Below are 14513 nucleotides of genomic sequence, written 5' to 3'. Positions count from 1 at the left end.
CCATCAGTGTTGACGTTCATGACAACACAATTAGGAAAAGACTGAACAAATATGACTTGTTTGGAACGGTTGCCAGGTTTGAAGAAAGCCTCTTCTCTCTAAAAACATGACAGCGTGGTTTCTGTTTGCAAAGTTTTATCTGAAAAAACCACATCCAACACTTCTGGAGCACCGTCCAAGAGAACTGTGTATAAACGAATACACAGAAATCTCAATAAAATGAACCCAATGTGTAAGGAAGATTGGGCCAAAATTCCTCCACAACATCATCAGACTGACAGTTGTACAGAAAATGGTTCTACAGAAGCACAGGGTCTACAATTTGAATGTTTTGTTAAATAATGAGTGTGATGTGTCATGTTGTTCATCTGAGGTTGCACTCACATACTCACTCTTCAATCACATGCCTGCAGTATTGTTGGGTCTTTATCATACAATATAAAGTGCCTTTAAGCAACTGTTGTTGTTTGGCAGTATATTAATAAAACAGCATTTAACTAAAAACACTTAGAAACTGATATAGACCAGAAATGTGAATTAATAAAAACAGAAGTTCAAGATTTAGTAAAAAGTGGCATCATCTTTATTCATCTTGTAATTTGAAAATGGGGAGTCTACAGCATGGGCACATGGAGAGCAGGAAACTGCAGGGACAATGAGGTTCAATATCCTTCCCCCCCCCCCCCTCTTCTCCTTCCAACGTTCTAATAAAATGCCAACAAATTTCTAGCTACATTTTTCCCCATTTGTGAGGAAAAAAAAAAAATCAAAAAAAATCAAAGATTTCAGCTGTTTCATCAGACAACTGCTATATTCACACAAATCCCAACATAAACATCCCAAAAATCCAGTCTGAAAGGGTTAAGTCCCCCACAGCTCTCGAAAATAAAATAAAAAGAATAAGCTTACGTTCTGCATGTTGCACAGAGTGGTAATGTAGTACAACTGGGTGCGAAGGAACCAATATAGACTACAGAAAGCACACCAAACCCACACACGCTGACATGTGCTTACATGTACGCACAAAAGATAGATTTCCACCAAGTCACAAACACACACGCGTCATTAAAAAACAAAAAACAAAACAAAAACAAAAACACAAAGCCATCCAAAAAATAAAGGTTATGTTTATTTCTGTGAAAAGTCTGAAGGATAATTTGTTATCTGTGTTAGAAAAAAGCAAGTGTGTATCTGATAAACTAATGGATTACACTCTTAAAAATGCAGAACATCTACATTTTCTCTTATGCACAGGAATGTTGGACATTTATTTCATTAAAAAATACAAAAATAAGATTAAGAAAAAACCAAAAGACACCCACAATCCAGAATAGTCTGAAGGTGATGTGCTGGGAAGGGCAGAAAGGTTGAGGAAGGAGGGGCAATCTCATTCTTCTTCACTTTGAGCCTCCTTGGTCTACAGCAAATGACCAGAGTACTGCTTCACACTGAAATAAAAAGAGTGAGAAAATAAACAACACACACAAGGGGGGGGGGGGGGGAACGTTGCACATTGCAAGCCAATGGAATTGTAAATATGAGTGGGAGCATGAATGTGGAGTGGAAAGAGACAGCAAATAGGAGAGGCAGAGGAAAGAGAGGATGAAGATGTGACTGAAGTGCCTGAAAGAGAATGAGGAAGACGAGGAAAATAGCAGGGTGTGGTTAGCCCTTGTGTCTAAGCAGGTGCAGCACACTGAAAGGGAGGAAGGAGAGAAAGGAAGAGGGAGGAAGGGTTAGTTAGCATGGCAACACTACCCTACTCAAGAGAAAGGGCGGCAGGTCTACAGCTGTATTAGCATTCGGGCAGTAGCATCAACAAGGAAGTAGTGTGTATTATACGTGCCTACTGGTTGCCAAGGGAGACAGAAGAGGAGGAGCCTGTGCTATTTGGCAGACTGTGATTTGTTGTCGGTTGCTCTAACTAAAAACAACAAAATCACTAGTCTTCCACACAGCAGCAGCCAGGGGAAGAATCAATCCACTCCCTGCTTCACAGTGAAACGGCTCTGATGGCAAACGGACTGTTTTCTTTTTTCTGCTTTTTTTTTTTTTCATAATAATTTAACAATCATATTTCAGGGGACAGATGTGACAGTCAACGAAATATGCCTATCACATCAACCCTTAAAACAAAAACAAAACAAAAATAAACATGTTACGTGATATGTACAACAGCTGTTAAAGCTTGTCTGTTCCGTCACAGCCATTTCATGTAAGAGGAAGGTTTGTACTAGTTGCACGTTGCATGGGAAGAAAGGAAGGGGGTTAGTGAAGAAAAGACAGCAGGCAACAGAATTTCAGAAACCCAACGAAAAGTGGACTAACAGAATGTAATTTCAATACAACATATTTACAACCTCAACCAAACCTTTCCCCTATTAATGTGAGGTTCAATGAATTGAGGGAAAGTTAATCTTTCACACATGAGCAGCTCTTCTCAGCATAAGTAAACAAGAATGCACTTTCTGAGAGGGTTGCATTATACTTTTAATGATGCAACCCTCACTCATGAGAGGTCAGTTGACCACTGAACAGTTTGACTGAGGTTTTCTAAAAGTTCAAAACTAACATTACAAGTTACTGAGCCTTATAAACACAACTTGAAGATATAACTACCACCAGCATGCTAGACCAAGAATTTCTAAATCGAAAACAGGATAAAAGTCACTGGAATATACCGAGCCCATGTCAGGACTTGCCTGTTCTGTAGGAGGTATTGGGCATTCTGGATCTGATCCTGGGTGCCAGAAATGGTAATGATTCGGTCCTCAGAACCTTCCAGAGGTTCATCAATCTTGATGGAGGCCCCAGACTCATGGCGGATCTGTTTGATCCGCTGGCCTCCCTTACCAATGATAGAGCCAGCCAACTGTACCAAGTAAAAAAAAAAAAAAGAAAAAAGAAAAAAAAAAGAGGGGTGGTGAACAGGGGGCGGGCAAAATGTTAAATTATTTTAGGTTCTGTGACTAAAGGTGCGTGTAGGTTGACAAATCCAAATTGGAGACACAAAACACAGAAAAGCTTTACTCAGGAAAAAAAAAAAAAAAATCAATGAAAATACATCTTGAAATTATTTTAGGTAGTGGTTAGTTCTTTAATAAAACCAATAAATGGACCTTAAATGACTTGTCTACTGTGGATATTCTGTTGGCAAATTTTAGCTGCTGCACACCTAACAGCAACTCTCACACACACAAAAAATTAAATGCCACTTAAATGTCATAATGATAATGACAGAGTGCAGATAACATGCTTGGATTGCAATGTACAGTTCCAATCTTTATAATATGGGGCACAGTAGACAAATAAAACAGATCTTCCTTAGGTGTAAGTTTACAGTTCTATATTGTCATTCACTCACATCTTTAGGGATCGTCACTTGTGTGGTAATGACAGGGCCACCCATGTCGTTATAGGAGCCACGACCACCTGATGGCAAGAAGAAGAGGAAAGGTAAGAAAAGGGGGAAGAAAAAAGAAAGAAAGAAAAAAGCAATCTTTTCTAATCACGTTGACTGATTAAGTGTAGAGGCTCACCTGACTGGTAGCTATCCCATGAGGAACTGTTATCTGAGCAGAAGAGGAAACAAAAAGAACACTCAGTGATCACCACCAAGACAGGCCAACAGTTGTTCAAATGACCCCCCTTGATACTAAACTTAAACCCATAAGTGGGTACATATGGCAAAGAAATCAAGAAATGTGTTAAATCATATTTAAATCTCTACCTAATCCTTAACATTTGCTGGAAACATGTTTAAAATCAAATGTCATTGCAAACAAATTTCTTTAAAATTCACAATACAGATTTAAATTAATATCCCAAATTCATTAGCTGCAATATCCTTTTAGCCCATTTATATTTGTAACATATGAGAAAATTATTGTCACCACACTAAATTATTAAGAATTCTCCAACCTGTACTGTTGATTAAGACGTTAACAGCATTGTAACCACATCCTCGTCACGCAATACAGGATGTTTAGCACTTACCATATCCTCCGCCACTCTGTAAGAAACACACAGAAACACAGACCGGTTACATACAGCACAATGAAGTCCTTTCATCTTTACATCCCACAGATCGTACGCAAAAATGCACGGATGCTGAAGCTGCAGCATCCATGGAGTAGACTAAACTAAAAGCCACCCAGTATTTCATCCATAATACAGACTCCTCCTCCTTCTCTCCCTCCATCCCCCCTCCCCATCTCTCCTTGCATCTCCATCAGCCCCCATTTTCAGCTGCTATTCAGCTGCTGCTGTCACCAGGGCAACAAGCAATTCAAATAGCTGTTGCTGAGCAACGGCAGGCAGTATCCTGCCAGCTCTCAGAGAGGGAGAGGGAGAATGAGGGAGAGAGACCTTCCAGTCTGTCAACAAAGCATTATTAGTGCTTAGCAACCAACCACGGCCACCCCCTACCTCCCTACCCTTCCAACATCCTCCCTCACTTTACAGGAAAAACAGGCTGGCCGTGAAAAGTACACAGTAAGAGGGTAATTATAGCTGATTATTATGGGGTGTCTCCGGCTGTGGTGATTACGGTCATTTGGTGGGATGGTTTACACCATGCAAAAGCTAGCTTGGATCCATGGCTCATTTGAGTGTATGCACATTCATTTGCACGAGTGACGACGTAATGTCAACTAGAATTACCACCTTGTTATTTTATCCTTCCGCCAACCAATCAAATTTCAATTTACATCCTGCCCAGCCCTGCCCTTCTGTATGTAAAGTTATCACTTAACCATTTAATACTCTTTGGCATTTATGATCAGTTCCATGGTTACACACTTACACAATATATAATGAACTGTTTCAAACTATTTTTGATCTTTGGCCGCCAAAATGAAACCAGTTCATACTCTAGTTCAAACAAACTTGTGCCAAATTTTAAGAAATTCGCCTCAGACAGACGTACAGAAAGAAAACCTAGAAAAAAATCCCTCTGGTTATGGCAGTTGATCACATGCTGACTTGATAAACCATTATTGTCATGACAGGATAATGGGACAATCACAGCATATTGTGTGGCGACAGGACCAACAAGTATGCTAGGTTGTGGACGCTGGCACCCAATGAGATGCTAGTACCAGAGCCGCATGCATTTAGCAAAGGGTCACTAACCATGCTATCGCTGTAGCGATCCGGTCTGCCTCTTCTGTCACTGGTGATGGAAGGGAGGGGTGGGCAGAAACACAGAGAGAGGGAGATGTGGGTTGGGGTGGAAAGAAATAGAAAAAGCTTAGAAAAATGCTTGACAACATTCCAAAGAAAATTTCTGGTCCAGGTCAAACTGCACACACACGCTGAGCAAGATTACAGTATAAACACATTTCCTCTCAGCCATCTTCCCACACAGTAACAGGAACAGCTCTGACAGTGTTATGGTGAGAGGAGTGACAGGTGGTGGTGATGATGATCAGAGCCAAGGGCTGCTGAATTTCCCCCCCCTACACGACTGAGCTAAAATAAAGAAGACTGAAGAAACACATTTGGATGTACTTTGTACTTTTTCTTTTCTTAAGAACATACATGCACAGATGTTAATGTTGTGATAAAAGTCTCATCATAACTTAATATCATGTAGTGCTTTTGCTACACTCTTTCCCCACGTTTTGTTAATAATAAAAAAGTCTTAGAGATATCATCAACAAGGCTACTGTCAGGGTATCATAATAGCTTTGTTCTTGTTTTGTCATCGCAGAGCTTACATTTTAGAATTTTTAATAGCCCCGCCCATAGTTTGACACCCAACATAATTTGCTTGAATTGGTTTACTTCAGGTTGGATTTAAGAGTCCAAAATGAAGCAAAATTATACATCTCTATATATTAAAAATATTTTTAAATCAAAAGCTGGCATTGAAAGCATACCTCTTAGCAGGGGCTGTAAGTGACAAGCATCACATCAGCACATGACCCTCACACACCACCACAAAATAACTATCTAATGAGTAGCACAATGAATGTGTTACCATCACAAGAAAGAGCTTGTCATACAGTGTTGCTCTACTGTCCTACAAAGCACTCCAAATAGATGGGCTGAACATGTGAATGAAGGTTAGGGTACTAAAAAAAACAAACTGTAGTATTTAGTAGTTAGCAATACAAAAGAAGAGTAAATCTTTTAGTTTCTCAAAAATGAGCAGAAAAATGTGTAGAGCAGAGGAAACATGTGGGGATACCTTAACAATTAATTTTCATAAACTCCAGACAAATTGTCCATTTCATTTGTGAATGTAAATTTAGGCTTTCAGCAGCAGCGAATCACTCCAAACACAGACCGATGGGCAAAATCCCACTGGCGTTAACATGAAGTGAATTACAGAACATCTACTTATAATGTGACAAATGCAGGTAATACAAACCAACTGAAAATCAGAATGTCAAAGTATCCCTGTTGAGATTAGTTAGGAGGTTTAGTCAAAGGTTTAGGGGCAGAAACTTACTTTGACCTCTCATCTGAGCCGCGGTACGAGTCATAGTAACGATCATCTCTGTGGGCAAGATGGAGATGGGGGTCGGCAAAAACAAATAAACGCACAAAAAAAAAAGAAAAGATACAAACACACCCAGACAATGATGAGCACATACACTTAATGAAATGATAGCCACTCAATAACATACAGAATACTGGACTTAGTTCGTCTTACACAAGACAACTGAACCAAGTTGACCCTAAACAGAACGCATCTGAATGGAAAGAAGGCACCTGAAGAGATTAAGCTCTGTATATGGACATGTAGGAAAATGAGCAAGTGCTCTTGAATATAGAGTTGCTGTTTTTTTAACCTATCAAACTCAAGAAGCGCTAAACAGGAGTGAAAGGACTCAACTTCGAACTCAAATTTTATATAGAGATTGAAAATGTGACGTCATTCAGGGGTAAAACCGCAAAGGATTCTGGGAACTCGTGGCAAGAGGTACTAGCGCACGCAGGCTTTCAATTGAAATTACATTACACAGCGATAAAAAGAAACACAAAAATGTCAAGAAGCTGTTGTATTATTAACTGCAATAGCCGGTCACATGACAGCCACGGGAAGCCGACGGGTAAAGAGATCGTTTTTTTTTTTTTTTTTAATCGGATTACGTCGTTGAAGAGAAATTGTTTGAGCCATGTTTCCGAAGTAACAAAGAGGCGACGGATGGCCTGGATTGCAGCCATTCAAAGACCAAATATAACGTCCCAGAACACTCCAGCTCACATGTTAGTCTGCCCCAAGAATTTCCACAAAGGTCAGTGTTTTGTAGTAGTTAATACGTCATTTTCATAACATAATTGGTGATATAGGTTACAAGCAAGTCTGGCGCTGAACAGAAACTGTCGCACTATGCTCCTTTGTTTATTGTATCACTAATTGCCCAGGACGATTACAGCATACAATATTATTGTCACTGCTACATTTCTGTAATGCGAATCAGAAATTATTTCCACTACTATTTAATTATTGTTGAGCTTAAAGTCCTATTAATAAACGGTTAACGAATGTGTATTTATGAAGACGATTTGTGAGACTGGTAAACTTATGATACGTACGATGGTCTTTCGTTCTACACGGTGCATTTCAAGGTCCTGTACCCATCCGTCAGTAAACTGTACCTGGGCTTGTTGCAGTGACCTGAAGTTACTAAACTTCATGAGTGTGTGCACTCACTCCAAGAACCGTGTAATTATAAATATGAGCGTGGTGAAAGTTGGGCAGCACACTAATATATTTTGTCCACTCTGTGTGCTCGTAAGGGTCTGACCCTTTCACTCCTTTGATTTTTTCCTCATATCTTTTCTTTGACTTTTCATCAAGTCTGTCTTTGTACGGACCGGCATTGTTCTCCTTCGTTTTGTACATAACTTTTTTGGGGGACAAAGAAAGAAGGTATCGGAACCGGAGAATGAACGTTTTGCGATGCTGCAAATGCTTGCGTTTGATGCATTGCTTTGCCACGAGTATCCAGCATGCAATGCGCGAAAGTCACATGGTCAGTCAATCTCTATAGTCATTAAGCTCTATAGTATTAAGCAAATCAGTGAATGCTTACAAGATGGGCAATGTATTCTTATTATAACAAACTCACTTAAGTGGGAATGCCTTGGGACAAGACTGATTTGTGCACAAGAAAAAGCAAAGCAGGGGAGCAAACTGCATGTTATCTGTGCTCATCTCTTACCCTCTGTGTGGGTGTCCCATTGGCATGTTGCGTCCACGGCTACTCCCTCTACCAACCCTACTCGGATGTGGTGGGGGAGGACCTCGGCGGGGGCTCATTTCATCGTAATCTCGACGTGACGGAGGCATGGGTCCCCTTCCCCCTCTACTTGAAGGCATTCGGTCAAAGCTGCGCTCTCCATGGCTGGACCGGCTACCGCGCATTGGGAAACCTCCCATTGGTCTGCGTCCACCCCCTCTCTCCTCAAACATCATGGTAAAACCACCGTATTCATACGTCTCGTCGTAGAAGTTGGGGTCATAGGGCTGTGTACGGCCCTTTATGGGAGCCTGAAACAGGGAAACAGAACATTCAGGCCTGCCCAGAGCGTCAATTTAATTTACAAGAAAATAGAGGGATCATGCGCAACAATATTATTATTTATGTATTATTTATTATTATATGGTTTAAGTTCTGTGAAATTATCATGGATTTCATATTGAATTAAAACTCCCAACCAAACCTAAGGCAAAAAAAAAAAAAAAAAAAAAAAAAAAAAAAAATTCCCATAGATCAGCAATTTTCAATATATAAATAGCTGCAAAGATAAATACATAAATGAACTACTCCAGAATAGATAACCTTACTTCAGATATGAGCTCCAGCATAGTCTTGATACACTCCACTACTCTCTCCGTTTTACCACCAACCAGAACTACACGGTCTGTCGACTGGGGACAACACTCCTGAAACAGCTTGATGCTGGTCTTTGTGTTCTGGAGACAAATACAGACACACACACGAATGGACAAAGAAAACAGATGCTCATTTAACAAAATCCCAAGGCTGTCCATTTATTAGGGAAAGACAGATGAACAAAAGATGGCATTTAAATCAAGTCTAAGAATAATATAAAATTTACAAACATAACAAAAACAAATCTCCATTTTTTTGAAGATACCTCACGCAGCTCCTTGATCTTGGCTCCCTTCACTCCAATGATAGAACCGGCCAGGCTTTGGTGGATCAGCAGACGGAGCTCACAGTCAAAATCCATCCCATTGTACTGCTGGTACTGCACGGGACATTTAACATATTCAAACCATAATACAAATTTTATACATCGTTACCTCATACACCTGATTGCCAATGGGAACACATGAGCATATTCAACCTGAAATGTAGCTTAAGACTCTTAGAGGGAAAATTCTAATATTTATTCTTTAAAAAACAAAACAAAAAAAACAATTAATGGTAGATAGAGGCACATAGAAACAGTGTTATACATAGTCACATCAGACTGCCGACACATGCAATCAGAAAGCCTTTAAACCAGTGAAGTTTGACCTTAAAAACCACATACTGGCAAACACGCTCACACCTACAACAAGCATATGAAATTTTCAAAGCAACTCACATTTGCAACAACTAGTTTTGCAATAACTTAAAATCAGAGGGGGGAAAATAAATAATTAAATAAAACGGGGGTATAAAAGTGCTCACCTCTTCCAATGTTGGAATAATCTTCAGCAGGATTTCTCCAACAGTTTCAATGTCTGCACTGATGCTCAGGATGCTTCAGAATTCATCCATGCGTAACAATTAGAGGGTGGGGTTGGAGTGCCGGCAAGGCATCCCAGGAGGAAGGGAACAACATTTTAGATTATAGAATTCATACCATCCCCCTTTTTGCCATAGAAAAAACTGTCAAACACCAAATAATGATTCAATGAGACTAACACAGCTAAATTAAATATTTGCGTCCAGTTTTTTTTTGGTTTTCTAAACTTTACATGTTAGGTCAAGGTTGTTTTTTTAACCTCTGTAACTGGCAAAAAGCTGGCACCCAAACAATGCAATGAAAAGGAAAGTCTTTGTCCAGAGAAGGAAAGCAAAGAGACAAAATTAAAAGGACCCAAAGAAAAGTGACTGCATTTGGTGACCACTGAAGAGGGGAGACAAGGGAGGTTTGAGGAGGAACTGGCAGGAATGAGCACCAATGGTGCCAAAGAGAACTCTAAAATCTTAAAGCAGAGTTTGGTGGATGCAAACCACAAACATTTTGACCACAAAGACCCCAAAATGCGCAAAACAGTACGTTTAAAATCGCAGAGGAAAATCAAATAAATAACCCCATCGCTTTTTTTTTTTTTTTTAAATTACACGCAACTTTTTTTTTCTTTTTTTTAAAATAAATAAATAGTTTGGACAGTCAATTTGTAGTTAAAATGTTGGTGTCCACACCCACCTAGTGACAGTACAATAAACACTAGTTACTGAGGAGGAAAACTTAAGCACAGTTTTTACATGGGAGCAGAATGTTGGCAGTTGAAGAGTAAAAGAGCAGATTACACCATGGTAAATGAAGTCTGCCACCACTCGAGTTTGCTTTGTTTGCTTTTTAAGGGGATGGAGGAAGCAATAAATATAAAACCAAAGAATGCAAAAATGAGCAGGACAGAGATATCCTGTATTTTCAATGGCTTCAGCAGTCAACCAAGTTCAGATAAAGCAGAAGACAGGAAAGGAAAAAAAAAAAAAAAAAAAAAAAAAAAAAAAAAAAAAAAAAACCACAACACTTGAATCTCAGCTTGCCTTTTGCATTTCAGAATGGATGGACTACTGTAGTTTATCAATATAAAAGAAGGGCTTCATAAGGAAGGAATGAGATGATGAAGCAAGTGAGGACATGAAACTAACAAAAATTAAAAATAACACCAGTATATCCACTCTGAAAGGGGGAGGGAAGTGAAAACACGAAAGATAAAGAGGATAGATGATCAACTTAAAAACAAACAAACAAACAAACAAACAAAAGAGGAACCACAAAAACACACGGACATATTGCACAGATTATAGCAAAGATTTAAAAAGATAGTGGCAGAAAAACCCTGACAACACCAGCCTAAGTTTAAATGCTGACGTGACTTTAAAAATGGCATATAAAAGGTTGTTCACATGGCTTTTACTGGATCAACAGGCAGATTTGGACATGAAGGTATTTAGGCATTTTGACTCAGGCTAATATATTGTATGAACAGGTAGTTTAAAAATACAGTGACTGGACAGAGGCAGGATGACTATTCATCTCTTCTTGTTTATTTGACCTGTAGTCAGGCAGTGAGAGGGAGGAGCTTAGGGACATACCGCTCAGGCCCACTGCTGTCTGGGACTGACACACTGGCTTTGTACTGGGCGTGGCATGGGCAGGGGCCAGGGCCATTCGAGCACAGATGTCAATCAAGTAAGGCGCCCATTTAAGGACAGGGCACGATTATGGGCAGGGCCAACCAGGGTGTCAGGTGGGCGGGCGCAGGAGGGGCCATCCAGAACATGGGCAACAGAGGAGGAAGTGGGCAAAAAAGTAAACAGTAAAATAATAAACAAGGGGAGAGGGAAGAGGGAAGAGGAATACATTTTTAATATACAGGCTCTACACTGTTCAAATGTTACTTTAATTTGATTCTCTCAGAGATTGGTTTGTCAAAGAGAGAAAAGGAGGAAAAGTGACATTGGAAAATGGGTAATGGCATATCATTATCATGAAGAGTTCAATGTTGGGGAATAAACCAGAGACAGTGAGAAAAGAGGGGGACAACAAATTGCTGAGGGCTAGAGAAAGTCAATGAAACTCAATGAATTAACAACTGGCCTGTTTGTCTAAACACAAAAAAGAAGGGAAAAAAAAAAGTTAGCTTGAGCAGCAGGTGACCTTACAAACTCAGCACTGTGCTCATAAATTTAAATTAACAGGAGCACCAGTGTTTCCACATCAGCAGTGTGACAATAAATTATCATTGTGAAGAAACAAATGGACATGAAATTGGGCCTTTGTGCCTAGGGATAGTTTAGCTTAGATGATTACATAATGTTTATGTGAGAAGAAAAACAAAACAAAAAACAAAGATAAACACAACCCCAACTGGTTTGTCAGAGGACCTAATGAACAGGAGGCTTAGAAACTTTGCCTTGTTTACATGTAAGAAAATACAAAAGCTAAATATTTAAATATATTTGAATAGCTATTACTGTAAAAAAAAAAAAAAAAAAAATTTTAAACAAAAACTGCTGTCCCATAAGAGAGGCTAGTCAGGTTTTAGAGGCCAGTGGAAAGAGAGAAGGAGAGAGATAGAAAAACTATAGAATAAAAAATTAAAATCCTAAACAAAATTAAAATTCAGGCTGCATAGAATAGATGTACTCACGTCTGTACGCAGGGCTTTGATGTTTTTGCCACCCTTCCCAATTACAGCTCCTGCATTCTAAAAACACAAAGAACAGATAAGAAGAGTAAATATTAATTATGGTGCTGCAATTAAAAGACATTACAATTAAATGTGAGGAGAAGTACTTTATGAATATAATGAAGCCTGGAAATTAATTATTCAAAAGGCATAAATGTAATGAGGTGAACAGAAAGAAAACCATGAAAAATACATTTAAAAAACAAAAACAAAAAACAAAATGGTCTGAGTAGGAGACATTGTCAGTCTTACTGAAGGGCTACCCACAAGAATGAGACAAAAATATAAATAATCACATAAGGATTCAACATGAAATGTGAAATGAAAGAGAAGCTGATTTACTTTGCTCTGCAGGAGGATGCGAAGCTCAACCATCTCATCCGAGTTCCTGGAGCGCTTGAATGATTTCTGCTCATCTGCATCCTCAGCGGGGCGCTTACCTGGCAAAAGGAGATAAAAACACAGCATGACAACACTGCGCCAGCGTGCACGTGCACACACACGCTTCAACAAGATAAATTAAACTATTCAGTCGAAAGAGAAAAGTGATTTCAAACTGTTCTCCCATTATAAGCTAAACATATACAAATCTCCCTCTGCACATCTAAGAAAGAAAAGACTTCTTTTAATACACAAACACAATTTTAAACATAGACCAGTGAATATTTAGATCCCTTACTGTAACATAAAAAAGCAATTACTTTAATCTCCAAATACACAGATTTGCCAACCGTGTCCAAAATCTGATGTATTTAAACAACATGCAAAACTTTAAAATAAGGTTTTTACCGTTAGTCTCTGTGTTGCTGAATGAAGCCTCTTCTTGCTGATCAATATCTGTCTCCATCGTCTTCTAACAGAAGAATAGAAGAGCCAAACACCTCGATCAGGGATAGAGATGGTAGCAATTAGGAGGGAGAAGCAGAAAACTGGCCCCTGTGAGCTGAGGTTTTTTGTTATCATTGTAAGAGCAAGAAAAAAAATGAAGAAATTAGACAAATCATCTGAGTAAAGTAGATCGCAGGACTGACATGGAAGAAACTGGCCGATCCCAGAGACTCACCGATATTTATTAGGAGAACAAGGGCGTGTTGAGAGGCGGAACTACCGGAGCAAGAACCAAACAACTCCTGCGACCTGAAAGAGAGGGAGAGGCTAATTTAAAATACTGAAATGATGGCATATAAATAGAGAGCGCGAGAAGACAGTTCGGTAAACACCAATGATGGGTTTAAATTCTTATATTTTATCTGAAGTGACCGATAATCAACTAAGACCACTGTTATCAGAATGAACACCGTTGCTAAATGTTATCAGCTGTAATGTGATCACGCACGGGGTTTGTCTGGCTGAAGAGAGGAGAAACCGCGACAGCTTTATAATCAGGAGTTAAATAGTTAACACTAACATAATGGCAGACCAAAAAATAACTTATTGCTAAAAACAACAAGGCGAGGGTTGGTTTTTTTTTAATATAAGTAATATATACTATATTAACCAATAGCAGCCAAAAGATAGTGAACTGGTGACCAAATCGAAAGTAAGCTGGTCCGGTTAAAGCTAACATAGGGACCGTTGCCTAAGGTGCGGTTAGCCGTCGGCGGAGCTAGCCAGCCCGCAGTGAAACGCTTCGAGTTCTTGCGCTCACATTGGAATTTAAAACTTCCCTACTACTCTGCACCACTTAGCGCTTCAAATGCGAACAGTAACGCGACACGGATCTAACGTGAACGAGTTGCTAAAACATAACCAATCGATCAATACAAAGAGTACACTAAGTCGCGCACGCTAGCAGCTAGCTACTTTCGCCATGTTGCCTTAATTTCGGTTCAGCACAAACGCAGCCAAGCAGAGCGGGTTGCACCAAACAAGCAACACAGTGAGCAAACAAACATTAAAGGCGTAGTTCTCATTATAGTAGCCGTGCAGTTCAACAACAAAAAGCACAAATATATATCTTCAAAACACAAACCTGCAGCAAACACCTCGCTAGTTGCCTCTTCCTTCTCCACCGAACCTGGAAATAAAATGATAAGACGACTCACCGTGTGCTGATTGGCTGAACGGAGAGCGACTCAAGCAGGCGATAAATCCGATTGGCTACAACGAACGC

At 39.5% G+C, this 14513-nt stretch overlaps 1 protein-coding gene across 4 annotated transcripts; it reads right to left on the bottom strand.

The window, feature by feature from the left end:
• Positions 1 to 755: 755 nt before the first annotated feature.
• hnrnpk (heterogeneous nuclear ribonucleoprotein K) lies at positions 756 to 14446 on the bottom strand. Of its 4 annotated transcripts, none has more exons than XM_080894776.1 (17): positions 14373 to 14446; positions 13464 to 13537; positions 13190 to 13343; positions 12743 to 12840; positions 12362 to 12418; positions 11304 to 11347; positions 9660 to 9732; positions 9118 to 9231; positions 8804 to 8932; positions 8178 to 8506; positions 6458 to 6505; positions 5134 to 5173; positions 3997 to 4012; positions 3540 to 3572; positions 3365 to 3432; positions 2703 to 2872; positions 756 to 1448 (listed from the first exon to the last, which is right to left on the bottom strand). In XM_080894776.1, exons 3-17 carry the CDS (start codon positions 13245 to 13247, stop codon positions 1418 to 1420), a joined length of 1308 nt encoding a protein of 435 aa, XP_080750902.1. In that variant the 5' UTR covers positions 13248 to 13343; positions 13464 to 13537; positions 14373 to 14446; the 3' UTR covers positions 756 to 1417. The 4 variants fall into 4 exon arrangements, with proteins under 4 accessions (XP_080750902.1, XP_080750904.1, XP_080750903.1 ...); XM_080894778.1 differs by having other exon boundaries at positions 13190 to 13281; XM_080894777.1 differs by having other exon boundaries at positions 13190 to 13253.
• Positions 14447 to 14513: the final 67 nt, after the last annotated feature.

Source organism: Rhamphochromis sp. 'chilingali', assembly GCF_963969265.1.
Source record: "Rhamphochromis sp. 'chilingali' genome assembly, chromosome: 10".
Classification (NCBI taxonomy): Eukaryota; Metazoa; Chordata; class Actinopteri; order Cichliformes; family Cichlidae; genus Rhamphochromis; species Rhamphochromis sp. 'chilingali'.
This window is presented reverse-complemented; position numbering and strand designations above follow the sequence as displayed.